The sequence below is a fragment of the Mesoplodon mirus genome (assembly GCF_964341445.2).
Source record: "Mesoplodon mirus genome assembly, chromosome: 8".
NCBI classification, from domain to species: domain Eukaryota; kingdom Metazoa; phylum Chordata; class Mammalia; order Artiodactyla; family Ziphiidae; genus Mesoplodon; species Mesoplodon mirus.
In genome coordinates, this window is record NC_138984.1 from 18,980,659 (window position 1) to 19,007,781 (window position 27,123).

Sequence of the window (27,123 nt, forward strand, 5' to 3'; positions counted from 1 at the left end):
CAGACGATGTGGGGGCGTGGAGCTGAGAGGCCCGGTGCTGGCTAGGCCTGGGGGAGGACGGGTCCCAGGACCCGAGTGAGGGTTCCACACCTGGCCTTCAGTAGGGGTCAAGACGCAGGCACCTACGCCAAAAGGGAACAAAGCCGGGCTCGGCCCGAGGCCCCCCAGGACCTCCATCTCCCAATGCCAGAGGTAGGAGGCGTCATACCTCCCGCGCACTGGGTAGCCAGCTGCGGTCCAGCCCGAGGTGGATGCTGAGAGGGGCGGGTGCTGGCGGCCTGGACCCCTGGAGCTCTGATGAGTACAACCTTGAGGGCTCTGGCCTGTATCCCATTACCGTAGTCTCAGTAGTTAAGAGCTCAGGCTCTTGAACCAGACTAGGGTCTGAATCCTGTCTTAATAGCCTATTAGCTGTGTGACCTGGACAAGTTACTTAACCTCTGGGAGGCTCACTTTCCCTCACTGTAAAATAGGTATAATAGTACCTAAGGTTAAGTGCATGAACTGTGAGGCCAGACTGCCTTGTTTAAATCCCAGCTCTACTAAACTAGTTGTGTGACATTGAACAGGCTACTTAATATTTGTATCCTTCAACCTCCTCATCAGTAAAATGGAAATGATAATCATCTGCCTCATAGAGTTGTTTGAAGATTAAATGAGAGGTAAAGTGCTTAGCACAGTATTTGACACATAGCCCTCAGCAGTGTCAATAAGCAGAAATTAATAATAATATTATCCTGGTCCTCACATCCCAGGCTTGGGACTGTGAAGGCAGGTGTAATGGAAATTCACAAATTCCCAAGCCTTGGAACCAAGCAGTTGTCCTTGACGTCTCTTGCCTAAGCAGGCAGGGATAAATTGGAAAGGGGTGCACATCCAAAGAAAATAGCATGGCCTAGATGGTCTCTTTTGTTGAAGCAGCAAAGGACTCCCCAGGAAAAAGATCCCTCTTGTAATCTGGTCCCCCCCACACCCCCTTTCCTCTGATTTCCCTTGGTTCTGAACCTGTTTCTGACATTCATCTAGATTTAACCTGCTATGTGCCGGGCCCTGAGATAGAAGCAGAGGGTTCAGGATGGGTAAGACTCTCCCCACCCTCAGGGGGCTCAGTGTAGTAGAGCATTGCTTCTCAATCTTTATTTATTTGGCTGCACTGGTCTTAGTTGCGGCATGTGGGCTCTTAGTTGTGGCATGCCGGATCTAGTGCATTGGGAGCACAGAGTCTTACCCACTGGACCACCAGGGAAATCCCTGCTTCTCAATCTTGAGTTTGCTTAGGAGCACCTGGAAAACTTGTCAAAATACAAAATCTGATTCTATAGGTTTGAGGTAGGATCTGAGACTCTGCATTTCTAACAGGCTCCCAGGTGATGCTGGTGAAGCTGGCTCATGAACTGCACTTTGAGTAGCAAGATGTAGAGGATTTTACAAACTAGTAGAGTAGCGGGTAGCTGCAGGCTGTAGACAAAGTCCAGACTAATTCGCCTGGCAACTTGAGGTGGTCTCCGCCCACTTGCCCGCTGAGGTTCCCTCCCAGGAACCCGCCACGTGACCGTCGGACCACCGTCTCTGACTAGAAGAGCCCCGAAAGCGCCATGGCTCCCAAGAAGCTGCTCTGCCTTCCCTCCCTGCTGCGGCCACTCCTGACGCTGCTGCTGCCCCGGGTAGGATGAGAGTATCGAACCACCCGGCAGGGTGCGGGGAGACAGGATCAGATCTGGCGGAGGGGAGAACGAAAGTGAAAACAACAGAATACTGGGAAGGGCTAGTTCCATCTCCTCTGCTCTTGGCAGACGCTGACCCCCGACTCCAGACCACTGCTGAGCACCGTCTCTCCCCTTGCAGGCAGACACTCGGTCGTTTGTAGTGGATCGGGATCATGACAGATTCCTCCTGGACGGGGCCCCGTTCCGCTACGTGTCTGGCAGCCTGCACTACTTTCGGGTACCGCGGGTGCTTTGGGCAGACCGGCTTTTCAAGATGCGAATGAGTGGCCTCAACGCCGTACAGTTGTAAGAAGTGCTCCCGGGAGCCATGGAAGGGTGGGATTTACTCTTCCTACCACCCCCTTAAGAAGGGGATCAGGACAGGAAGACTGGCTGCGTATGAGAGGGGGTGGGAAAGGGTGGGCCAGGACCTCCTTCCAACAGCTTCCTGGAGATTCCCTGCAAGGCCTGAGCCCATAGGCCTCCCCAGCATCTCCCTGCCTTGGGCCCTTGTTAACCTCTTTCTTTCTCAGTTATGTGCCCTGGAACTACCACGAGCCAGAGCCTGGGGTCTATAACTTTAATGCCAGCCGTGACCTCTTTGCATTTCTGAAAGAGGCAACTTTAGCGAACCTGTTGGTCATACTGAGACCAGGACCTTACATCTGTGCAGAGTGGGAGATGGTGAGTTAGTTGGAGAATGGATAGAAGCAAAGCCTCCCAAGTGCGGTTCCCAGGCTACTCACATCTGCCCCCACTCTAGGGTCACTTCCATCACTATACTCAACTTCCTCCCTTCTTACCTCCCCTACTCCACTCCCAGACAACAAAGCCCAGTCACTTTTTTTTTTTGGCTGCGTTGGGGCTTTGTTGCTGCATGGGCTTTCTCTAGTTGCAGTGAGCAGGGCTACTTTTCTTTGTGGTGTGTGGGCTTCTCATTGCAATGGCTTCTCTTGTTGTGGAGCACAGGCTCTTGGAGCGCAGGCTTCAGTGGTTGTGGCATGCGGGTTCAGTAGTTGTGGCACATGGGCTTAGTTGCTCTGCAGCATGTGGGATCTTCAAGGACCAGGGCTCGAACCCATGTCACCTGCATTGGCAGGCGGATTCTTAACCACTGCGCCACCAGGGAAGTCCCTCACTCACTTCTCTGTTGTCTTTATGTTTGTCTCAGGGAGGTCTCCCAGCCTGGTTGCTTCGAAAACCTAAAATTCATCTGAGAACCTCAGATCCAGGTGAGTTGAGAAAAAAAAGACTTGACACAGAAAAAAGCAAAGGACAACAACAAAATGGGTCATTTGAGTGCCCAAAACAGAGATCATTCATTCAAATATTTACTGTTTTCATCATGCCCAGCAGAATGCTAGGAACTGGGAGACCAGACAGACCCAGTCTGGAAGAAACATTAATTAAAAAAAACCCCAAACTTATAAGATTATTTAAAAATACTACACAAGAAAATAGACAAGGAGTTGAGATAGTGAATAACAGGGCCTCTTTTAGGTAGGAAGGCCAGAAAAGGCTTTCCTGAGAAGATGACATTTCAGTTACTCTAGGGAAGGGAAAACACCGGTCATATGAAGAGTGAGGTGAGAACGACCAGGTAGAGGGAATGATGTATTTTTTTAAATTAATTAATTCATTTATTTTTGGCCACGCCTCAGGGCTTGTAGGATCTTAGTTCCCAGACCAGGGATTGAATGGGCCCTCGGCAGTGAAAGTGCGAAGTCCTAACCACTGGACCTCCAGGGAGTTCCTGGATATGGTATCTTTTAAGGCCCAGAGATAGGAAAGAACATGGCATGGCTGAGGCCAGCATGGCTGGAGCACAGTGGGTAAGGGAGAGTAGTATGACAAGAAATTGTAGATAGATAGGGACTGTTAATGTGGGATCTTACAGGCCACTGTAAGCGGTTTGCATTTTATTATAAGCACAGTAGAAAGTCATTGAAAGAGTTTCACCAGAATTATCTGATTTGTTTTTAGATTACGTTAGCCTGGATGTGGAAAATGGATTGAGGGGTGCAAGGGTAGAGGTGGAGAAACTTAACTGGGAGACTATGATTGTAGCTGAGGAGAGAGATGATGGCTCCTGGACTGTGATAGTGGTGGAAATAGAAAGAAGAGAGCAGAACTGAGCTAAAGGTTGGAGATAAAAGTCACCAGGACTCTATTGACAGATTTTGATGAGATTGACAGATTTTGATGGGGGGGTGGGGGCAGTGTGGATAGAATGAGGAAAGAAAGGAATCAAGTTTCTGGCCAGTCAAGATGGTGGTGCCATTTATTGACTTAGGGAAGATAGAGGAGACAAGGGGTGGCAAAAGAACAACTTTTGGGGAAGAAACACTGGTTCTGTTCTGGTCATGTTAAATTTTTATCACTCAAGGGAGGATATTAAGTAAGCAATAGGATATGTGAATGTGGAGCTTAGGAGGAGGTCTGAGCGAGAGGTGTAAATTTGGGAGTCATCAGTGTAAAGATGGCATTTAAATCCATGTGTACTGAGACATCACCTAGGGAAAGAGCATGAGAAAGAAAAGATGAGATGCCCAATATTTCAAGGTGTTTGGATTTCATTTCAGGTGCAAGTAGGAAGTCATCAGAGCAGGGAATAATTCTATCTGCTTTACACCTTTTAAAAAGTTTACTGTTTTAAAAAGGTCAAAATTCCTTATATCTGCTGGGGACTCTCCAGGTGCTGTTTCACTTCTTAGGGTGCTGGAGAGCTTTATGCCACTTATAGCATTTCCGAAACTCAATTGACTATGAAATACATTTAAAATGATGAAGTATTGATGGAAAAACAACATGCAGTCTGTTTTTCTCAAGAAAACAAGTGACCTCTTCATTGCTGAATCCATGGTGATGTCGCAGATCTTATCCCCCTTGACCAGTCAGCAGCATTCAGCCCAGTTGATCACTTTGTCCTTTGAAATACTCTTCTCACTGTTTCCATGATACCACACTTATTTGGTCCCTGCCCCTCCCCCTACAATCTTTCCGACCACTCCTTCTCACTCTCTTACTGATCCTTCTCCATTTCCCTTTCCACTAAATGCTGGGGTGTGTCAGGGCTCAGTCCTTGGACACTCCTCTTTTCCATATATATTTACTCCCTTTATGATCTCATTCATTTGCATGGCTTTAAATTCCATCTGATAGCTAATGATTCTGAAATATGTATCTCCAGTCAGGACCTTCCCTTGGCTTCCAAAACCATATATCCAACTGCCTACTTGACTTCTGCATTTGGAGGTCTAAAAGGCATACTGATACAGCTAAGTTCCTTCCAAACCAGCTATTCATACACCCTCCCTGTCTCAGTTAATGGCAAGTCCATTTTCCAATTGATCGGGCTAAACACTGTGGTGGAATTTTTCACACCTTTCTCTCAGGCCCCTCATTCAGTCCGTCAGGAAATCCTGTCAGCTTCACCCTCAAAATATATTGAATTCAATTACTTTTCATCGCCCCCACTGCCACCACCCTGGTCCAAACCACCTCTCTCAGCTGGATTACTTTAATACCTTCCTAACTGGTTTCCCTTCTTTGCCCCTCCCCCATGTAGTCTATTCTTAATTCAGCAGTGTGATCCTCTTAAAATATAAGTTTAAATATATATTTTAGATCATGTCATTTCTCTGTCTAAACCTCTCCAGTAGGTTCTCAACTCATTCAGAATACGAACCATGGATTCCTTAAAATGGTCTATTAGGTCCTACCTAATTGGCCCAGTCACCTCCCTGACACCCACTCTTCTCCCCATTGTTCATGCTGGCTTCTCTGCTGTTCCTGTCTTGAGGCCTTTGCACGTGGTACTGCCTCTATCTTCCTGCAGAATGACCTCGCTGACGCCTTCCCTGGGCCACCCTCTAAAATTTAAACTCCCTTCGCCCCACCATTTTATATCCTCCTTCCCTGCTTAATTTTTTCTCCTTGGCATTAACACGCTACATATTTTACCTGATTATTTAATTCACTGCCTCCCTCACTGGAAAGGAAATTCCACAAGGACAGAGATCTTTGTCCATTTTGTTCCATTCTGTATCCCTGACACCTGGAACACTGCTTAGTGCATAGTGAGCACCCATAAATACCTGTTGAATGAGAGTTAATGTATGCTTGGATTAAAGGAGGCAAAACAACCTGGGCCTCCTTTATACAGAGCACAAAATGTAAAGGAATTAAATGTTTTAAGAATATAAAAATACCCTCTAAAATATCTTTTGTTGACTCCACCTTTGAGAGTCCGCTATCTGCTAAGCACTGTCCTCAATGACAGGGATGCAGCAAATGAACTTGACAGACAAGGTTCCTGCTCACTAGTGGGGGAGACCAACAGGAAACAATTACAGAAATAAATGCTTAATTATAATTTGTTAAGCACTCGAAAGGGAAGTATGAGGTGATGTGAGAGTGTGTAACAGGGGGATCTACCCTCATCTAGGATATCAGAGGTTTCCTTGGGGAAGTGAAGTTTAAGACCTGAAGCCTGAGTTGGAGTTGCTTAGGTAAGGAGGCAGAGGTCATGCATGAGTCTTCTGAGGGTGAGTCAACAGAAATCACCAATAGGAGTTGAGAATTTAAGGCATGATACCTAATATAATGATCTTTCATTTGATGACTTAAATCTCCTGGACTGTCAGTTACATCAGGGCGCAGGTCAGATATTCTACATTTTTGTAAACTCCCATGCTACTTCATAGCAATCTCAAGTATATATGATTACATAATAACAGCTCCACTTGATGTGTTTTAACATTTTTCTTACATTTAAAAAATGAATTTACAAGAAGTACTGCTTTGTTTCCTATGCTCAAATTTCATTGCCGTGCAACTATACAAGTGCTTAGGGTTCAAAGATTCTCCTGACAAGTCACTGCTTCCCAGACACAGCTGTGGACAAGTGGGATGCAAAGTGCAGCCCAGAGTTCAGGCAGCACTGAAGTTTCTAGCACTGATGCTAGGGGTGGGGGCTGCAGAGGTGGTGGTGCCCTGATGAGCAGATCACTGCCCCTTCCTTTAGACTTCCTTGCCGCAGTGGACTCCTGGTTCAAGGTCTTGCTGCCCAAGATACATCCATGGCTCTACCACAATGGGGGCAACATCATTAGCATTCAGGTACAAGTGGAAAGTTGACTGGGCTAGGGGAAGGAGGTGCCGGTGTCCTTCATTTCTCCACCTCATAGCTGACCTCCACTTTGCCTTTCCCCTGGCAGGTGGAGAATGAATACGGTAGCTACAGGGCCTGCGACGTGAGCTACATGAGACACCTGGCTGGGCTCTTCCGTGCACTGCTTGGAGACAAGATCCTGCTCTTCACCACAGATGGCCCTGAAGGCCTCAAATGTGGCTCCCTCCAGGGACTCTATACCACTGTAGATTTTGGCCCAGGTCTCCTGAGCAAGGGTTCGGAGTGAAGTCTGGGGAAGGGGCACCTGTTCCATGTTGCTTATCTTTCACCTTTGCCTCCTCTCTGCAGCTGACAACATGACCAAAATCTTTGCCCTGCTTCGGAAGTATGAGCCCCGCGGGCCACTGGTGAGGAGCCTGAGGGGAGGGCGATCAAAGCAGGTGTCAGCGTGGGAAATGGGTTGAGCTCGGTTCCCATCTGGCTCACAGCTCCTTTCGCTTCACGCTGTAGGTGAACTCTGAGTACTACACAGGCTGGCTGGATTACTGGGGCCAGAATCACTCCACGCGCTCCGTACCAGCTGTAACCAAAGGACTAGAGAACATGCTAAAGTTGGGAGCCAGTGTGAACATGTAACTGGAGACACCGGGGCCAGCATGACTCTGTAACTGGGTGCTGGGGATGAAGGTTAAGATTCAGTGGGTCAGCTTTTACCTCTCCCCCTGCTCTCCCCCACTTTAGGTACATGTTCCATGGAGGTACCAACTTTGGATACTGGAATGGTGAGTCCAGGTGGTCCCTGGGGTGGCAGCAGGGAGGCAGCAAGGAATCAGAATCCGCGGGCTGCACGGATCAGGGCTCTAGAAGCTGGGTATGGCCACTGCTGCCCCTGCTGACAGCAAAATTCTCTGCGTGCGTTTCTTTGCTTAGTGCCTATCACCTGAAAGGTATATTGAATTAATTACATTGGTTTGACCAGGTGCTGATGAGAAGGGACGCTTTCTTCCAATTACTACCAGCTACGACTACGATGCACCCATATCTGAAGCAGGGGACCCCACACCTAAGCTTTTTGCTATTCGAAATGTCATCAGCAAGGTGCCCCACCACTTCATTAAGCACCAAAGGCTTTTATTAATTTGGGGGGAGGGAGTACCCAAATGGTTTGTAAAGGGATCCCACCAATCAGTGGTTGTTGTCTGGGCCACAGAGCCCTCTGAGCACCCTATGGCAGCATTTCTCACCCACCCAAATGGGATTCCCTGGGGACACACACACACACACACACACACACACACACACACACACACACACACGTGTAAAATTACAGAATCTTCATGACCCCTGAAGCCCTTCCCTGGACCCCCCGTTAAGAACCCTGCACTAGGGTCTTGGAATAGGGGTTCTTTGTGTGGTTTTCCTATGGCTCCTGAGAGAATGTGGGCTCAGTTTCAGGAAGTTCCCTTGGGACCTTTACCTCCCCCCAGCCCCAAGATGATGCTTGGACCTTTGAGCCTACACCTGGTAAGCTTCTCTCCATTACTCTCTAATTCTACCCCTTTATTCTCTAAATAGCCCAGCCTGTCCTACCCTCTATTCTGAAAGTTCCCTCATATTCTGATACTTTCCCCTTACTCTAACAGGATGGGGATTTGCTGGCTTTCCTAGACTTCCTATGCCCCCAAGGGCCCATCCGTTCAATCCTGCCAATGACCTTTGAGGCTGTCAACCAGGTAAAGCATAATCCCCCATCCGGTGGGTATGGCAACAGCTATACCAAGGGTTCCCTCAGCTATGCATCTTCCCTACAGTATCCTTTCTCCTCTCTCAGCACAGCTTATAAACTTATTCTTACACACCCAGGACCATGGGTATATGTTGTACCGGACCTATCTGACCCATACTGTTTCTGAGCCAACACAATTCTGGGTGCCAAACAATGGAGTCCATGACCGTGCCTACGTGATGGTGGATGGGGTGAGAACCTAATACCAGGCTATCTCTGAGCCCATTTCCTCTCCTCCCCAGCACACTTTAGTCTTAAGTTTCCCATATCTACCTTTTCCCACTGCCTGCTCACATTTGAGGGGATAAGCTGGGATGAGGAAGAGTTTGACTAAGGATAAGGTTCCATTATGAATGGATAAGTGACAGAAGGGCTACATTCTCTTTGCCCTCTAAATCAGTGTCCTAATGTGGCTTCCTGTGTGGTGGCCACAGGCTAGATGCTGAGCTCCTCCCTTTCACAGATACTCTTATCCGCAGGTGTTTCAGGGTGTTTTGGAACGAAACATGAAACACAACCTATTTTTGATGGGGAAAAAGGGGGCTAAACTGGATGTCTTGCTGGAGAACATGGGGAGGCTCAGTTTCGGGTCTAACAGCAGTGACTTCAAGGTGAGGTAGCTATGCCCACTCCCTTGCCCCCATACTTTTTTTTCTTTTTTCATTTTTTAAATTATTTATTGATTTATTTGGCTGCGCCACGCCTTACTTGCTGCATGTGGGATCTTTGTTGCGGCACGCGGGATCTTTTTTAGTTGCAGCATGCAGAATCTTTAATTGTGGCATGCGGGATTTAGTTCCCTGACCAGGGATTGAACCCAGGCCCCCTGCATTGGGAGCGCACAGTCTTAACCACTGGACCACCAGGGAATTCCCACCCCCCAATATTCTTATTGACTGAACTCCCTTGGAAAGATAGGGGCCTAATGGAAGATAAACAAGAGCTATGTCCTGGGCTTCCCTGGTGGCGCAGTGGTTGAGAGTCTGCCTGCCGATGCAGGGGACGCGGGTTCGTGCCCCGGTCCGGGGAGATCCCACATGCCACGGAGCAGCTGGGCCCGTGAGCCATGGCCGCTGAGCCTGCGCATCCGGAGCCTGTGCTCCGCAACGGGAGAGGCCACAACGGTGAGAGGCCCACGTACCGCAAAAAAAAAGCTATGTCCTTAGGGCTTAGGCAGCAAAGTAGCAGCTTGTGGGGATCTGGACATGGCCACTAGCTGCATCCCAGGGCTTGAGTAGGGATAGTTTGGCCTTAGAACTTAGAGAATGATGAACTTTCATTTGCCTTCTTTACAGGGCCTATTGGAGCCACCAATTCTGGGGCAAACAGTCCTTACCCAGTGGCTGATGTTCCCTCTGAAAGTTGATAATCTTGTAAAGTCGTGGTTTCCCAACCAGTTGCTGAAAAGCTCACATCCTCAAACTCCCTCTGGCCCCACCTTCTACTCTACAACCTTCCCAGTTTTAGACTCAGGCGGGGACACATTTCTCTTTCTACCTGGATGGACCAAGGTATTGCTGATGGTGAGGGTGGGGCTGGGGAGTAGGGTGGTAAGAGAGGAAAATCATGGGAGGGAGAGCAGAAATTATTCCTCTGATTGGAAACCCCAAAGGGGATAATTCTACCCCTTTGAGAGCTGATCCTTTATACTCCTCTCCTTCCTCCTCCCCAGGGCCAAGCCTGGATCAATGGGTTTAACCTGGGCCGCTACTGGACAAAGAGGGGGCCACAACAGACCCTCTACGTGCCAAGACCCCTGCTGTTTCCTAGGGGAGCCCTCAACAAAATCACGTTGCTGGAGCTAGAAAACGTGCCTCTTCAGCCTCAAATCCAATTCCTGGATAGGCCTATCCTCAATAGCACTATGCATAAGACATGTATCTATCCCCTCTCAGCTGAAAGTGCCTCTGAACCAATGGAGTTAAGTGGGCACTGAAAGAAAGGTAACCCTTGGACCTGGGACATGGAGTGGGCAGGATCCCTTGGTGCTAGCCATGGTGACCATAAGGAAACAAAGGCCACAGGTCTGAATGTAAGTACAAGTGCAGTTTCCTTGCCAAACTTTATTGTGATTAAAATTCCAGAGACAGTACCAGCTCCACACACCTCTATGGCCCTGTCTTTGCCCTGGTTCCTGAACGTCCCTCACCCCAATCTTCCAAATACTCTCTGGTTTCGTGGGGAAGAAGAAACCTAGGGCCAGTGTGTATGTGCCCTCTCAGAGCCTAGAGTTGGCCCCAGGTGGAGCTGTAAGAGATCAGGAAGAGGGCTTCCCAGCCCGACAGTGATGATCCTGGAGGCAGCGTGTGGAGCAGAAAGAAGTCAAAGTAGTGAAAGGGAATATGAGGCCTTGGAGGGATGTCCCACAGCTCCAGTGGCATCTGAACAAGAGGAAGAAAAATGGCTGGAGAGGTGTCCCAGAAACTTTCTAATCCAAGCCTTCCCTATCCCTCCTCCTGCCACTTCTGTTTTTATTCCAAAGGTTCCCAGATCATCTCAAATCCCTTCAACAGCCTTTCTGAGCACTGAGCGGGCACACATTCTACTTGTCCCGAATGGCCTCTAACTCATCACACCTACCCACTCATGCCCACCCTCTCTATGTACTGAACGCTGATGATGGCAGGGTCGGGGACCTGAGGGGTAGGGGCTCCCAAACGGGCAGCCAGTCGGCGCTCTGCAGCCAGAGCTCCCTGAGGGGAAGAGAAGTTGTGTTAAGGACAAGGCCCCAGTGGTGGAGAGGGTACCCAGGAAGTGATGCTGCACACTGGATCAGACCTCTAAGGAAGTGTTAGTGGGGAAGAAAGAACCTCCAGCCTCGCCTTCTCTCAGTCGCTGAGGGCGGCAAATCCCCGCTGCTCTTCTTGCTCCCACTGCTGCTCCTGCCGGTGCCGGTGCCGGTGCCGCCGGGCTGCCTTCTGCTCCCTTTTCTGAATGGCCTGCCGCGCCTCCATTTCTTCTGTCAGTGGCCCTGGCACCTGGAGGATTTCCGGGAAGGTATAAGGTAAGACCTATACAAACTATCCTTGGTAAAACTGTAAGAAAATAGAAAAGATCTAGCCAGGATCTCTGATGCCTTCCCACTCTGCTGCTTCCTCTTCCAGCTGACCTGAGCTTTGCTATAATCATGAGCATCTGGATCCTTCTCCATGAAGCTCCGGAACTCATCACGTGTTGATTTGTCAGCTGCAACCGTGTACAGTGGCCGGGTCCGGGAGTCCCTAGGTGCGAAAACCCAAAAAATGAGTTCAACATCACCTGCCACCGGCTCCTCCCAACATCATCCAAGCAGACCAGGGGAAACACTGCCAAGTAGCTGGTGCCAAGATCATTGTCAGGAGGGGTTGGCACGAGGGCCCTTACCTACTGAGCCTCTCCCAGCTGTGGCAGCTGCGTGCAGGAGGGTCAAGCCACCAGAGCCCAAGGGGGCACTGAGCAGAGACAGAACTCCAGGGTCTAGGGGACTGGCAGCTAGCCGGAGCTTCAGCATCCCCCATCTCCAGCTCGGCAAGCAGCCAAAAGCACATGCCAGAGCTCCAGCTGACCAGGGGACTTGGCCTCATCTGGGGAAGGGCCCAAAGGGGCTGACTCTGAAAAGGCCTCATCTTCTTGAGGTTGCTGGGAAAGAGTCATTTGCGCCCCAGCCTCCAGGTCTTGGTTTCTCTCCCTCTTATTCCTTTTTCTCCTCCTCTGCTTGGGCAATACCTCAAATTCACGAAGATCCAGCACCCCCAGTGTCACCTCTGCTAGCTCCAACTGTACCTGGGAGCCATCCTCTCTCCCTCTGACTCTGAACCTAGGGAAACATTTGCTATGTTAGATCCATCTCGGGAATAAGCAGAGGGTAGAAGGTTGTGGGCTGCCCCAGATGCATAAGAATGTACACAGAGAGAGAATCCAGATCACTTGAAATAAAAGTGTTTGTATTTTGTCACCCAAGATAAAGCAGCCCATCAAGAGCTGAAGCCGTTAGTATCACATGCAGAGATGCGGCTCGCAGCCCGGACAGGCCCAGAAGAAGCTATGCAGGGACAAGAGTCCCTGGACATTCCCATGACAGCCTTAGGGTGGTGCACAACAGAGGGAAGCACCAGCAGTGACAGCCATGCAGGCCAACAGTCTGCAGCGAGGCGAGCAGCCCTTAGCCCAAAACCAGAGCGTCCAAGAAGACAGGTGAATTATGTAGGGTCCACACAACACACATTCAAGCATCGGCTTCACGCTAAGACTTTTCAGAGTACTAGAGAGAGCGTCAGTGGACAAGAGATGATGGATTTGGAAAAGTCACAAAACGTGTAATTGCTACCACACACCCCACACTATAAACAGACCTGTGTGTGTGTGTGTGTGTGTGTAGTATGTAAGGGTTTACCTATAAACAGGGAAGTGAATAAGTTATGACGGTAGGGGATTTGCCACTGCAGTTCTAGGACAGACCCCGAGAGAGACTTGACAATTGCCAGATGGTGCTCAAACCCCATTTGGGGGCTTCCTCATTCCACCCGAGTGCCTCATTTTCATCACTGCGGACCTTTCTTTCTTCCTCAGTGGCCTTCCTTTCTCTCATTGTCTTCCAGTGTGTCTGAGGTAAATCCAACCTGTCTCCCGGGGGTCTTCTCCTGCCATAAAACAAAAGATGGTTCTCAAATTTAGCTGAGGAGAAGCCAGCCCATCTTCATTTCTCTCAATGAAGATGCCATCGGGCTGCAGTACGAGGGCTAGAAAATCATCTGGATGCACAAATGAGAAGCCGAGGCTTGGGCTGGGAGGTACGGGAAGGTCTAGGGAGTCCGGGGATCTGGACAGAAGGCTCACCATGGACATGCAAAGTGGTCAGCCTACGGAGCACACGCTGTAGCTCTTGGAAGGTGGGTCTGCGGGTAGCGAGGGGGATATCCCTAAGTTGGGGATCCCCACGCTGCAGGGGAGCCTCACGGCCTCCGAAGAACAAGGACCTGCCAGAGTGGGGTACACGCATCAGTATCATCCCAGCCTTCTCCAGCACCTGAGCCCCATCTGGCCCTGCCAGCAGGTCATGAACATCCTAGAGAAGAAAGTAACTCAGCCCTGCATCTCCTCACTTGCTACTTTTAAATCTCCAACCAAAAAATGACCCACAGATAATGTGTAGGGAGTGGGAGGTAGAAGATAATGGAGGGGGCTTCCCTGGTGGCAGAGTGGTTAAGAATCCGCTTGCCAATGCAGGGGACACAGGTTCGAGCCCTGGTCCGGGAAGATCCCACATGCCGCAGAGCAACTAAGCCCGTGCACCACAACTACTGAGGCTGCACTCTAGAGCCCTCGTGCCACAACTACGTAAGCCCATATGCCTAGAGCCCGTGTTCTGAAACAAGAGAAGCCACCGCAATGAGAAGCCCGCGTACCGCAACAAAGAGTAGCCCCCGCTCGTCGCAACTAGAGAAAGCCCACGCGCAGCAATGAAGACCCAATGCAGCCAAAAAGAAAGAAAGAAGATAATGGGAGAATGACAGGACTAAGACTCCTGGGCATTCACCCCATTCTACCTTCATCTACCCAAAAATAACCAAGACGGAGGATACAGGAGCCAGCCTCCCTACTGTAACATTTAATCAGTTGAGAGGGAAAAAGTGTGGATTAGAGGAGCACCAGATCTGGACACTTAACTCACCTTATATAGCATGTCTTCACTGTAGCGCCTCAGGTTGGCTCCAGCAGAGCGGGAAGCCGCACCCCGGGCATCCCAAAGCCCCTGGGCTGTGCCCCACTTGGCCCGCACTGTGTAGCGTTGAAAGGTCTTGTGTGTCAACACTTCTTGTCTGTAGACAGCACAGACTCAGTACTGGAAACCAGCTGGTACTCCCAGGCTACCAGGATCCATTCCATCCTTACCCCATGCAGCACCCTCTCACCCTTGGAAAACAGCACCAGCAAAGTGCCCAGCGGCAGCCATGAACACCACGCAGTCCCTGGGACCTCCGCTTTGCAGGTTCTGTAGCAGAAATTCTGCTTCTCCTGGGGGCACCTGGATGACGGAGCAGCAGCACAAACATATCTGTGTCACTTACTGACAGCAAGAAATAAGTGCCAATGCAAAGTGCTTCACGTGCATCATCTCTTTTAATACAACTTATTTGTCTCCATTTTACAAATAAGAAAATTTGAGGCTTGTGGAGGTAGTCAAGATCAAGTGGTAGAACCACAATTCAAACCTAGAATGGTCTATTTCCAAACTTAATTCCATTACACTTGACCCTTCTAAGATTCAAGCCAGTTCAATCCAAGACTGTGCTGTCAAGTGTAATACCCACCCCCAACAGGAAGGAAGGAAAGAAGTGAGACATGGACTGTGCTGAAGGGAAATCTAGGCTGAGTGTACAGAAGGCTGGAGTTGACCATACAACCTGTGCTGGCACTTGCCTGGCGAGGGCCTAGGACACAGCAATAGGCATAAAGAAACTGGCCCTGGGCATTTTGGAAAAGAACCCGATGTGGGTGGAAGCCTCGGGGTCAGTTAGGCTTCTCAAACTCAGCCCTCTCCTCATCCAGTATCTGTAAGTCCTCCTCACTGGCTGAGTCCGAGTCTTCTGATCCTGAGATGCTGGAAAGATCTCCTGAGAACAACATGAGATACGCAAGTTTGGTGCCCCATCTTTGACCTTTCCTCAAGCTCCTAAACTAGGGTCTTTCTCCATCCTCATGACCTATCCCCACACAGGTCTCCCAACAGTCAAAACCTGTGGAGCTCTGCTTTTCAAAGTCCAGGGCAGACAGGAGAGGCTTGTCCTTGAGATGCTGCTTTAGGTTAAACCGATGCCAGTCAAGCTTATAATGTTCCCTCTGGTTGGAGGCAAAGAAAGAAGCACAGTGTGGAAGCATGACCCAGCCTGGCCTTCTATGGTATCCAAGACCTCTAACAGAACTCCAGGAAGTATGACCAGGTAACACTAACTTTCTTAGTTAAAACATGGAACTTTATTCATTAAAGACAAATGTCTACCTCTCCCCACCCACCATTACACCTCTGCTTCCACCATTTAGCTCTGTACCTGGTCTTTTACCTGTTCCTGGTGGCTCTGGAAGGTCTGGTCACAGGTTGAACAAAACAACTTCTCTGAAATATCCAGAGGACCCTGGAGTGGTTTTCTTTCTGGGCTTATTCTCTCCCCTGAACCTAAATAAGGAGAGGGTAAACAGAGGAAGAAAAGGAGCCTAAATCCACAGTATCTAGGATTACATTCAGTGTCTGATATACAAAGCAGAGGAGGATACAAAAAGAGATGGCATGTCCTTGCCTTCAAGGAATTTACAATCTAGTAATAATGAAGCGAATTGCACAGCAATTACTTTATACAATTAATATGCTTCTGAAAAGATGTACGTAAAATGAATATAAATCAAACATTGTATGTAAATTAACCAAAGGGATTGTTTAGAGAAATCCTAGAAAATGATTTCTGGTAAGGTTAAAATTCTTTTTAATTGTGCAAAAATCACTTCCCAAATGCCACTTTTTAAGCTTATATTTCCAATTACAGTGTGCAGTTTGTTTTTTAAAAAGGTACAAGAGAAACAGCCAAACTAAAGCTGTATGAAACCAAGAGTAAGTTGTTTTATATTCAGCAAGAAGGAATGATTTGATTGGAATAGTTAAATTTGGACTATGTCAAGGAATTTTGAAGTGTTTTTGCAGGCAGCGGTGGTAACGTGATGAGGCATAAACAATGGCAAGAGATTTGTTTGGAGACAATTCAGGAGCCTGTTCTAGAAATCCAGAGATCGAGTGAATTTTTTTTGACCAAAATATAGACTTTAATTGTACACGTACAAATGTTGCCTTAAATTCATAACAGTTAAGAAACATATACACAAACTTCAGCTTAAAAGGAAAAGTAAAAAACAAACACTCTGCAGTTGGGGTTTGATAAATTTTATCCAGTAGAAAGAGATGTCAACAAGGGCTCCTAAGCTGGGAAACACCAATAAGAATGTGTTCCCTGAAGGCGCAATAAGCTCCAAAGAGCCCTGTCACGTCCCTCACGGGTCCATCCCAAACCTTCCCAGATACCTGGACAGGAAATCTGCAGAGCCTGGGCCAGAGCCTCCCCGGGAGCGTGGGTCACCAGGCGCAGGCCCTGAAGGACCGGAGTACCTGCCTTGAGGTCAAACAGGGAGACCGATACAGAAGCCTGGGCTGCAGCTGGAGCGGGGGACATGGCTGAGCAGAAAGGCGGTTAAGAAACAGAGCTCCCCAAAGCAAGATCCTATGCCGCGTCTCCCGCCAGCATGACTTGGTCTCCCCCACGCCGCAAGGCACCACGGCCCTCACCCTGGTGACAGGGGTTAATACGTGACCCCAGCCCGCTTTCTCACACCACCCAGTCTCGGACCACACAAGAGTGAAATGGCGCATTCAGCAACCAAATCCAGTCCAACAGAATTAAAATCACTGAGGTTCCTTAACCAACCGCTCCTCATTACCCATGCGACGACCTCCAGCAGTGACTAAACCGCGTGAACTCGTCCCCGCCCTCAGAAGCTGCCCCAAAGGTCCCGGGGAAGCGGAGTGACAGCCGTCTACAGTTCGAAGCACGGATTTCTACAAAAGCACAACAATCTCGTCACTACGGGGCAGCAAAGAGGACAAAAGGCCTCGCCCGCACCTGAACCCCTCCCCACGTAGAGCGCACAATTGGTCCCCTGACTTCCAAGGCCCGCCTCTAGCCTTTAATCCCGCCCCAGACGCCGAGATTGGCCGTCGTGTCTCCACCCGTCATGTTCATTGGTCAGGCTGACTGCGGGTGACAGTGAGTGGCAGACGCCGGGCCTACTGCTCCGGGTCCGGCTGAGCCCAGTGGAGCCGACGGAGACCCTGGAATCACTCGGGTCACCGTCCCTGAGGTGAAACGCGAGACCGGATACCGAAATCTCACGGCCCGGGTCGGGCCTGGCCAGGGGTGCCCTCGGAGCCCTAAGTGAGCCCGCGGCGAGTAACGGGGGAAGGGGCGCCGCGGGCGGGGCGGGGGCGCGCAGCCGGAATGTTTTGATAGCGGGGGCGTACGGACGGGGGCGCGCGCGAGCGACGGGGCCGCGCGCAGGGTTGTCCGCTGTTGGGAGCCGAGCCTTTGGCCAGGGGCCGGGCGATCTGGGGGCGCGCTGGGCTCGGGTCGTGGCAGCTGGGTGTAGGGAGGCAACCCAGCCCACCTGCGGGTATCGGCTGTCGGACTGGATCGATTCCTCCAACGTTCGCAGGAACCCCTGAGTCCAGGCCCGGCTGGCAGGGGCTCTATGGGCCCTGGGTCTACACTGACCCAGTAAGTGGTGAGTTCCCTGAGGGCTTGGTCAGCTTAGGACCCAGGGTTCTCACTAGCCCAGGGAATCCCACCGGGGCCTGGCTGGGCAGGGCTCCACAGCCTCGGGGTCTGCACTGACTGGTTGAGTGCCACCTAGATCATGCCTAGCTCCAGGACCAAGGCAACCCACAGTTCACCGAGGATCTGGGTCTACACTGACCCAATCAGTATATCCCATCCAGGAACTTTGCCTGCCTGCTGGGCCTTTGGGGCTAGGGAAGCAAGGGAAGGAGTTGACCAGAAAGGTCCTCTTTAGAAAAGACTCTCTTCTTGGCTTTTGGGTTTGGGGCTTTGTGGACCCTGAACGGTCCATCTAATTTCTGAGGCCGAAGTTGGGCAATGGAGAAACAGTCCAGCCCTGTAGAGACTCAGTCTCCACGGGTTCATTAAGACACTTCTTGGGACCCTAGAGTTGAATGAGTGGCCGTGTATAATACAACCAGAGGAAGTACGCATAGCCCTAGGCTGGAAGGGTGCCTCTTTCCCACTGCAGCCTCCCTGCCCCTTGCCTGGCCGCACCTGAGTGTGGGGCGTGGGGGGGTGGTAGGGTTGGGTTTATTTCTCTTCCCACTCCCCACTCTCCGGGGCCTGACACCTTCTCCTCCAGCAGCTGCAGAGCCAGGGCATCGAGGGCTGGAGTGGAGCAGACACTGCCCATGGAGCTGGTAGGGCCATGTGCTTATCTCAAACCTCTGTTTACAAAGTGCTTCCAAACTGCTAGTCTCTTGGGAGACCAAGGTTTCTCTAGGAGGGGAGGGGGAGGACCCCTTCTCTCCAGTGAATAGAAGATGAAGCAGACCCCCCACAGGGCCAGAATCTGCCTTCAGGCCAGCAAGGCCTCGGTAGACACTCGATAAAGGCTCTGGGAATGACTGACCTCATTGGTCAGTGAGGGCCTCCCAAGCCCTGAGCTTGCTGCTCTCCGTGGGTTACTGCTCTTTCTCTGCCTTTGATCCAAGAAGACTGGTAGTGGAGACCAAGCCCAGGATTCCTTCTCACTCATTTCTGGTCTAGTAGGCAGGGGAGAAGATGAACAGCACCAGGGGTCTGAACCTGGGTCTCTCCTTCCTCATTACCCACAGGTGGACAAGGAGGACAGGGGGCGGTGGTGATGGCGCAGTTTGACACTGAATACCAGCGCCTAGAGGCCTCCTACAGCGATTCACCCCCCGGGGAGGAGGACCTGTTGGTGCATGTCCCTGAGGGGAGCAAGTGTGAGTTCCTGGACATGACGGCCAGAGCTGGGGCCTGGGGGGAGAATTGGTGGAGGAACACTGAGGGAGCAGGGGCTTCCACTTCTTCAGGGCTCTGACGTCTCTGCTTCTGTACCCACAGCACCTTGGCACCACATCGAAAACCTTGATCTCTTCTTCTCTCGAATATCCTTTGTGTCTCTGTGTTGGAGCTCTGGGACCTTTAGCCCCTCTCTAAGCCAGGCCCCTGATGAGAAGTCGGTGTGGGTATGGTTCTAATCCTTTTCAGGCACCTTGAGCCTATAGGAGGCTAGAGAAATAATGATCATTATAAATAATGGTACCTCACATTTATCAAGAGCTACGTGCCTTGCATTTTGTAGTGTTGGTTTATAAGGAACCTCTCTAAGCGTGATTCTCCTTTTTGATGGTATGCTGATAACCATAATAATTAATGTCATTTGACTTATTCTGTGTCACTTCTGTGTTAAATACCTTATATGCACTATCTCAGACCTAATAATCCTATGAGGCAGGTGCTATTATTCCCAACACACCACTACAGACAAAAGCTTAGAGAGGTTAAGTAACTTGGCCAAAGTTACACAGCTTGAAAGTCATAGAGCCAGGACTTCAGCTCAAGTATGTGGCACCAAAGTCTGTACTTTTTTTTTTTTTAATTTTTTAATTTTTTAATGCCATGTTGGGTCTTCATTTCTGTGTGGGCTTTCTCTAGTTGTGGCAACCAGGGGCTACTCTTTGTTGCGGTGCACGTACTTCTCATTGTGGTGGCTTCTCTTGTTGCAGAGCACAGGCTCTAGGAGCATGGGCTTCAGTAGTTGTGGCTCACGGGCTCTAGAGCTCAGGCTCAGTAGTTGTGGCGCACGGGCTTAGTTCCATGTGGGATCTTCCCGGACCAGGGATCGAACTCATGTCCCCTGCATTAGCAGGCAGATTCTTAACCACTGCGCCACCAGGGAAGTCCCTGTGCTCTTAATTGCTGTCTATACAGACCACTTTTTCTTAACAATTACACGTTTATAATCTACACCAGAAGAATGGCTTCACTTGTATGCTCATCGGGGAGATCTTTGAGCTCATGTAAGTATAAGAAGGGATGGACGATGTGGTGAAGGAATACATTTCAGTGTTTCCTCTCTTCGAGCTCAACACCTGGCCCAAACCGCCAATGCAAGTCAGTCCTAGGCTCAAAACTCTGCAAACACTTATAGTTTAAGGACTGGGTGTGACACCGTTTTACAGCCTTATCTCTTTTAATCTCGCTTATAAGGAAAGCTTTCCAAGTCCCGTCTCTTCCACAAAGAGAAGTCAGACTTGATCATTTCATCAGAGCTCCAGTGGAATGGGCATGGTTCAGGCAGGAGGTGCCAGCCACTTACTTGAGAAAAATGTCTCTGTTCTGCCTTGGTTGCACCTTAGGCCTGCTGCTGAGTAGAGAGCCTGCTAGGAGGGAGGAGCCATATAGCTTTGCCAAATGTCAAGGGGTTGCGAAACCTTCCCTCCGTAAGCAAAGAGTTCAAATCCGCAAAGGGCTTCTAACTACCATCTCAAAAGGAAATCAGGTACTGGGGACCACAGACCACAATTTAAGACCTTTGAAAGAGTCCAGCGACTGGCGGCAGAGATTACTATGAGGTAGAAAAGCAGGCTGATTCTGTGGTGCCTGAAGCTAAGAGCAAAAAATAGGAGCTGGCTTGGGTCCCCTGGGGCCAAGCAGTAGAGAGAGCCCACGGGGAGTTCTCCAGCCCATTTCCCCAGAGGCTGCTCCCTAATCTTGGTCTGGGGCTTCCAGACTCTGCCTTGTTCCCATGTTATTTCGCTGGTATCTCTCTGACTCTCGGGCTGCGCCCTCTCTGCCCAACTCCCCAGGCAGTTCCTCTTTGTGGTTGCGTTCACCACCTTCCTGGTCAGCTGTGTGGACTACGACATCCTATTTGCCAACAAGATGGTGAACCACAGTCTTCACCCTACCGAGCCTGTCAAGGTTACTCTGCCAGATGCCTTTTTGCCTGCCCAAGTCTGTAGTGCCAGGTAAGTGCTGCAGTTCAGAGGGCACCAGAGCCTGTTGTTCAGCCAGCAGGTGGGGAATGGAGTGGAGTGTGAGGCAGTGACATTCCCCAGAACACAGGCTCAGGCTCAGCCTCTCCAAATCCTTCAGGACAGCAGCATGTCTGCCAAGGCTCCTCAAGGGCCACTCCTCCTCCCCTTCTTTTCCCCACCAGGATTCAGGAAAATGGCTCCCTTATCACCATCCTCGTCATTGCTGGTGTCTTCTGGGTTCACCGGCTCATCAAGTTCATCTATAACATTTGCTGCTACTGGGAGATCCACTCCTTCTACCTGCATGCTCTGCGCATCCCCATGGTGAGACTGGGAAGTTGGGCAGTTACAACCACAGGCCAGGACGTCTTCTGCAGCTTGGGAAGTCGGGGGGAGGGGGTGTATTCCCGGGCATCGGGCAGCCTCACCTGTCCTTGGCAGATCAAGGAGCATCCGGTTAAAGGCTCCACTCAGAGGACCCCTGAGCCTCACAGCTCATGCAGGGCAAGGGGCCGAGGCAACCACCCCACCTTCCATCCCTCGTCTCTTCCCCACCCCATAGTCTGCGCTTCCGTACTGCACGTGGCAAGAAGTACAGGCCCGGATCGTGCAGACCCAGAAGGAGCACCAGATCTGCATCCACAAGCGTGAGCTCACAGAGCTGGACATCTACCACCGCATCCTCCGTTTCCAGAACTACATGGTGGCCCTGGTTAACAAATCCCTCCTGCCTCTGCGCTTCCGCCTGCCCGGTCTCGGGGAGGTTGTCTTCTTCACTCGGGGCCTCAAGTACAACTTCGAGCTGATCCTCTTTTGGGGACCTGGCTCTCTGTTTCTCAATGAATGGAGCCTCAAGGCTGAGTACAAACGTGGGGGACAACGGCTCGAGCTGGCCCAGCGTCTCAGCAACCGCATCCTGTGGATTGGCATCGCCAACTTCCTGCTGTGCCCCCTCATCCTCATCTGGCAGATCCTCTATGCCTTTTTCAGTTATGCCGAGGTGCTGAAGCGGGAGCCGGGAGCCCTGGGAGCACGTTGCTGGTCGCTCTACGGCCGCTGCTACCTCCGCCACTTCAACGAGCTGGAGCACGAGCTACAGTCCCGCCTCAACCGAGGCTACAAGCCCGCATCCAAGTACATGAATTGCTTCTTGTCCCCTCTGCTGACACTGCTGGCCAAGAACTGCGCCTTCTTTGCTGGCTCCATCCTGGCCGTGCTTATTGCCCTCACCATCTACGACGAAGATGTGTTGGCTGTGGAACATGTCCTCACCACTGTCACGCTCCTGGGGGTCACCGTGACCGTGTGCAGGTGGGCCCGGGGAGCAGGTGGGAGCAAGCCAACTAGCATTCCCGGGGGCTTATGTCTCACCATGACCCTGATCCCACTAGGTCCTTTATTCCGGACCAGCACATGGTGTTCTGCCCTGAGCAGCTGCTCCGCGTGATCCTCGCTCACATCCACTACATGCCTGACCACTGGCAGGGTAATGCCCACCGCTCGCAGACCCGGGACGAGTTTGCCCAGCTCTTCCAGTACAAGGCAGTGAGTGGAGTTGGAGTTAGGGCCTGCTAGAGACTGGCTGACAGCCTGGTGGCGAGGGCTGGGCTCCCTCCTGCTCTCTTGTGACCCTGATCCCTTCCCTTTTAGGTGTTCATCCTGGAGGAGTTACTGAGCCCCATTGTCACACCCCTCATCCTCATCTTCTGCCTGCGCCCACGGGCCCTGGAGATTATAGACTTCTTCCGCAATTTCACCGTGGAGGTCGTTGGTGTTGGAGATACCTGCTCCTTCGCTCAGATGGATGTTCGCCAGCATGGGCACCCCCAGGTATTAGGAAAGGAGGGAGGGGGGCAGTTGGCCAGAGGTGATGCCGGCGTATACAGTGTCTTTGGGCAAACTGCAAAAAGGCGCCCTTCTGAGCCAACAAATCACAAAAAGGCAGCCCTGCCTTGGGGCAACCCTGTACCAGGGCACACAGTGCTTTGTAAACAGGAGCCTGGGCTCGATCATAACCTTAAACTTGCACCCTTGGCCAAGCTCCCCGAAAGGCACAAACCAAGCAGCTAGCCTGGCACGTGGCCACTCATGGGGTGGGCACCAGGGCCCCTGGACAAGATACAGCAGTGCATTGTGGTCTCTGTCCTCCAGGGGCAAGGCCTCCCCAGTAGTAGGAAAGGTACAAAAAGGGTTCCTGTAAGGAGACAATCCTGCTCACTGCAGCCTCCCTTGTACAGTGGCTATCCGGTGGGCAGACGGAGGCCTCAGTGTACCAGCAAGCCGAGGATGGGAAGACAGAGTTGTCACTCATGCACTTTGCCATCACCAACCCTGGCTGGCAGCCACCACGTGAGAGCACGGCCTTCCTAGGTTTCCTCAAGGAGCAAGTTCAGCGGGACGGAGCAGCTGCAGGCCTTGCCCAAGGGGGTCTGCTCCCGGAAAACGCCCTCTTTACGTCCATCCAATCCTTACAATCTGAGTCTGAGGTGCGTTCCTAGGGACTGGGAGATGACAGGAAGAGTGGACTCCAGGACCTGGGACATGGGACGTGCGCATGGGGCGGAAGGGCCTACCGGGTCAGTTTCCTCCTGTCCAGTCTGTGCCACTGGGCCCTAATGTGCAGAATACTGGGGGACTCAGAGACCTCCCTATGCCCTGAGCATTCTACCCACCCTTTTCTTTCATAGCCACTGAGCCTTATTGCAAATGTGGTAGCCGGCTCATCCTGCCGGGGCCCCCCACTGCCCAGAGACCTGCAGGGCTCCAGGCACAGGGCTGAAGTCGCCTCTGCCCTGCGCTCCTTCTCCCCTCTGCAGCCTGGTCACGCTCCCACAGGCCGGGCTCCCAGCACCATGACAGGCTCTGGGTGAGTAGAGGTGGGCCATGAGAGGAGGGCATGGCAGTGGCCCCCAGCCATTTGTGTGGGTCTCAGAAATGTTGATAACTGCTGTCTATGCTGGGGGGCAGGGTGGACGCCAGGACAGCCAGCTCCGGGAGCAGTGTGTGGGAAGGACAGCTGCAGAGCCTGGTGCTGTCGGAATATGCATCCACTGAGATGAGCCTGCATGCCCTCTATATGCACCAGGTGAGTGGGCTGGAAGGGGCAGGGTCGTAGAACCAAGGTGGCAGCGGAAAACAGAATAGAGGGTTTTAGATGTGAAGCACGACCTGGGTTCAAATCTCTCCTCTGCCATTTACCTGCTCTGCAACCTCCATTCCCACATATATCCCCTTCCTATCCTCTTTAGCCTAGCTTACTTTCACCCAGGGCTTTTCCACACTTGTGGTTTCCCCTGCCAGGAATCTACTTCCCTGACATATCCACAGGGCTCCCTCCTTCTCATTCAAGTATGCTCTTTCTTTGAGACCACCTCTGGCCACCCTGAGTAAAAGCCTCCCCTGCCTACCCTCCTGAACCTTCCTGTTCTGTTTTTCTCTCCATAGCCTTTAGCACCATGGGACATTGTATTTTTCCCTTATTTATTTGTTCATTATCTATCCTTCCCCACTTCCCCCAAGTATAGAAGCCCCACAGGGGGTGGAATTTTTGTCTATTTTGTCCACTGCTGTATCCCTAGCACCTAAAAGAGTTCCTGGCACTTAGATTCACAACCAATTTGTTCCAGAATCAAATGACTGGGGAAAATGAGAGCTATTACAATCTGTGCACAGGCTTGTTCCAGGGATCTGCTGAGAATTTAACCTGTAAGATATGATGTGTATGTTACACATTGTTAACACATCAGATACTCTGGGTCAGTGATTCTAGGTGAGGCAGTCTAAATGGGAACTGGCCGATACCATGGTGGAGGGTAGCTATTTCAGACAGATATTCTTCTGTCCCCAACTAATGAATCCCCCACTTCTCAGCTCCACAAGCAGCAGGCCCAGGCTGAACCTGAGCGGCATGTGTGGCACCGCCGGGAGAGTGATGAGAGTGGGGAGAGTGCCCCCGAAGAGGGGGGAGAGGGTGCCCGGGGCCCCCAGCCTATCCCCCGCTCCGCCAGCTATCCCTGTGCTGCACCCCGACCTGGAGCTCCTGAGACCACTGCCCTGCATGGGGGCTTCCAGAGGCGCTACGGAGGCATCACAGGTACCCACTGGGAAGGACACAGAGTCTTCAGGGAAGGGTGGTCCTTCTGGGGCCTCTAGGGGATGAAAGAAGTCAGAGGGACCAGACCCAACGACACTAATCCCTCCCCCACACCTCCACCTACCCCAAAAAGCCCCAGAACCCTTCTCGTTCCTGTTTGTGTTCATTCTAAGAGTATTTACTTGTATCTTTAGATCCTGGAACAGTGCCCCGGGCTCCCTCTCACTTCTCTCGGCTGCCCCTTGGAGGATGGGCTGAAGATGGGCAGTCAGCATCAAGGCACCCAGAGCCCGTGCCCGAAGAGGGCTCAGAGGATGAGCTTCCCCCTCAGGTGCACAAGGTAAGGGCTTCAAGACCCAAAAACAACTGCCAGAAGCAGTAACTTCCAGGCTGAGGTCAAAGCTTCTCATGTGAAGGGAGGTGGGCCTCTCAGGCAGAGATACTGCAACTTCCCCACCAAAGTACACTTCCTTTTCTTCCCTCACCTACTGTGAAATCCAGGACTTGATTTTTCCTTTGCTTACCTCCTCAAGAATCAAGTTTTCCGTTTCCTTTATCTCCAGGCTTCTGTTGCGTAAGCAGATAGCTGAAGACTATCTCCATTACCAACCCTTTTCTCTCCACAGGTATAGACGAGGCTGAGGAGGGTCCCTATGCCCCAGGATGGAGGCCACCGTTGCCCTGCCATCCCATCCGCCTGCCATGGAGGGCTCCTCTGAGTGTTGCCTGGCTCCACGCGTGTGGTGTTTGTGTGTCTGTGCCTGGCCAAGGAAGGTGCCAATGCTGGGCTCGCCACAGCCCCAGGAGAGAGATTGGGGGCCTAGGAACCAGGGCACACAGGACTCTAGCCTCATCCCCAGGATATCCCTTGGCTCAGAGTGTGGTGCTAGAAACTGGTCCCCAGCCCAGCCCCAGTACTGCCACCTTTGCACCCACCCCTGCAAGTCTCCAGAGGACTGCCCACCACAGAAGCTGCCAAGCAGGGAGAACCTGTGCCAACTGTGGAGTGGGGAGGTGGGGCCTGGACCCTCAACCTCTGCAGCCGTTCTCCCCGCACCCTGAACAGATGAGCAGCTCAGGCTGTGGACCTTACCTCACCCCCAGTTCTCTCCCAGTGCTGCAGCCTGCTCACCTCTCCCCTGCTTCCTGCACATCACTGGCATGTGTGCCACTTGCTCCTGTTCTGTTCGCTTGTTCCCCTTCTGTTCAGCTTTTGCTTTGTCTTGGTATGGAGGCTTTAGCTCCTAGCTCCCCTCATGCTATCTTTTGACACTAAGAAGGAAGTTTCTAAGTTGCAGGAGCAGGATGGAAATTCTTTGCTGCCCTCTCCAACTTTTAAGATGGGCCCCCCGGGAGACTGAGGCCTTCCTGGCCCCTATTGCTGCTTATTGTACCCCCACCCCCACCCACCTGCACATGGGATGGACAGGGCTGGAAGTGTGCCCTCGACTGGCTTCGTACCAGCAAGAGAGCTCTGGCCTGCATCCCACTGTCCCTTGAGGGGGATGGAGGGGCGACAGGACGGCTTCGCTTTGGGCTGCCGCATTGCATGCTGGGACCCAGCTCCTTCCCTCCGCTCCACCCCTCACGCAGCTGCGGTCCGCTGCGGGTGAGCGGTGAACTACGCTGCCCGAACTTACAGCGGAGTGGGGTGGGGACCGTGTACAGCTTGACAACCCTTAATAAAGAAGGGACTTTGACCAGGTCGCGGCTTGTTGTCTCGAGTGGCCAAGGTTCTGGGGGCAAGCGGGCTGTGGGGTGTGTGTGACCCACCCAGGTGGCTGGGGACCGGGTCGGCCCTGTGGGAAAGCTGGCCAA

The 27,123-nt window shown here is 51.6% G+C and overlaps 3 protein-coding genes across 14 annotated transcripts; 2 read left to right on the top strand and 1 right to left on the bottom strand.

Annotated features, from left to right (window-relative positions):
• The first annotated feature begins 70 nt into the window (after positions 1 to 70).
• Positions 71 to 11,241, top strand: GLB1L (galactosidase beta 1 like). Of its 5 annotated transcripts, none has more exons than XR_014294906.1 (18): positions 71 to 192; positions 1,578 to 1,664; positions 1,846 to 2,012; positions 2,240 to 2,390; positions 2,878 to 2,938; positions 6,733 to 6,827; positions 6,926 to 7,100; positions 7,189 to 7,247; positions 7,351 to 7,472; positions 7,582 to 7,622; positions 7,820 to 7,938; positions 8,290 to 8,364; positions 8,484 to 8,573; positions 8,704 to 8,817; positions 9,106 to 9,237; positions 9,922 to 10,137; positions 10,299 to 10,658; positions 11,109 to 11,241. XR_014294906.1 is itself a non-coding variant. In XM_082631462.1 (18 exons), exons 3-18 carry the CDS (start codon positions 1,596 to 1,598, stop codon positions 10,560 to 10,562), a joined length of 1,950 nt encoding a protein of 649 aa, XP_082487588.1. In that variant the 5' UTR covers positions 71 to 192; positions 1,027 to 1,079; positions 1,360 to 1,595; the 3' UTR covers positions 10,563 to 10,727. The 5 variants fall into 5 exon arrangements, 4 of the variants coding, with proteins under 4 accessions (XP_082487588.1, XP_082487587.1, XP_082487590.1 ...); XM_082631462.1 differs by lacking the exon at positions 11,109 to 11,241 and adding an exon at positions 1,027 to 1,079 and having other exon boundaries at positions 1,360 to 1,664; positions 10,299 to 10,727; XM_082631461.1 differs by lacking the exon at positions 11,109 to 11,241 and having other exon boundaries at positions 10,299 to 10,727.
• Positions 10,675 to 17,194, bottom strand: ANKZF1 (ankyrin repeat and zinc finger peptidyl tRNA hydrolase 1). The gene is given in 21 exon segments (XM_082631465.1): positions 10,675 to 10,944; positions 10,946 to 10,968; positions 10,971 to 11,007; positions 11,234 to 11,319; positions 11,449 to 11,454; positions 11,458 to 11,604; positions 11,736 to 11,884; positions 11,990 to 12,121; positions 12,124 to 12,406; positions 12,409 to 12,422; positions 13,103 to 13,228; positions 13,231 to 13,245; positions 13,442 to 13,670; positions 14,277 to 14,424; positions 14,518 to 14,630; positions 15,026 to 15,115; positions 15,119 to 15,219; positions 15,343 to 15,445; positions 15,667 to 15,779; positions 16,674 to 16,823; positions 17,087 to 17,194. Coding segments are annotated over 21 exon segments (2,130 nt in total). The 5' UTR covers positions 17,091 to 17,194; the 3' UTR covers positions 10,675 to 10,883.
• A 222-nt stretch (positions 17,195 to 17,416) lies between these two features.
• Positions 17,417 to 27,004, top strand: ATG9A (autophagy related 9A). Of its 8 annotated transcripts, none has more exons than XM_082629908.1 (16): positions 17,417 to 17,591; positions 18,566 to 18,623; positions 19,041 to 19,172; positions 19,294 to 19,337; positions 20,188 to 20,252; positions 21,042 to 21,203; positions 21,395 to 21,536; positions 21,775 to 22,523; positions 22,604 to 22,757; positions 22,863 to 23,042; positions 23,450 to 23,698; positions 23,900 to 24,078; positions 24,180 to 24,297; positions 25,083 to 25,305; positions 25,500 to 25,645; positions 25,932 to 27,004. In XM_082629908.1, exons 3-16 carry the CDS (start codon positions 19,070 to 19,072, stop codon positions 25,935 to 25,937), a joined length of 2,520 nt encoding a protein of 839 aa, XP_082486034.1. In that variant the 5' UTR covers positions 17,417 to 17,591; positions 18,566 to 18,623; positions 19,041 to 19,069; the 3' UTR covers positions 25,938 to 27,004. The 8 variants fall into 8 exon arrangements, with proteins under 8 accessions (XP_082486034.1, XP_082486032.1, XP_082486033.1 ...); XM_082629906.1 differs by having other exon boundaries at positions 17,417 to 17,580; XM_082629907.1 differs by having other exon boundaries at positions 17,417 to 17,580; positions 18,569 to 18,623.
• The last annotated feature ends 119 nt before the right edge of the window (positions 27,005 to 27,123 follow it).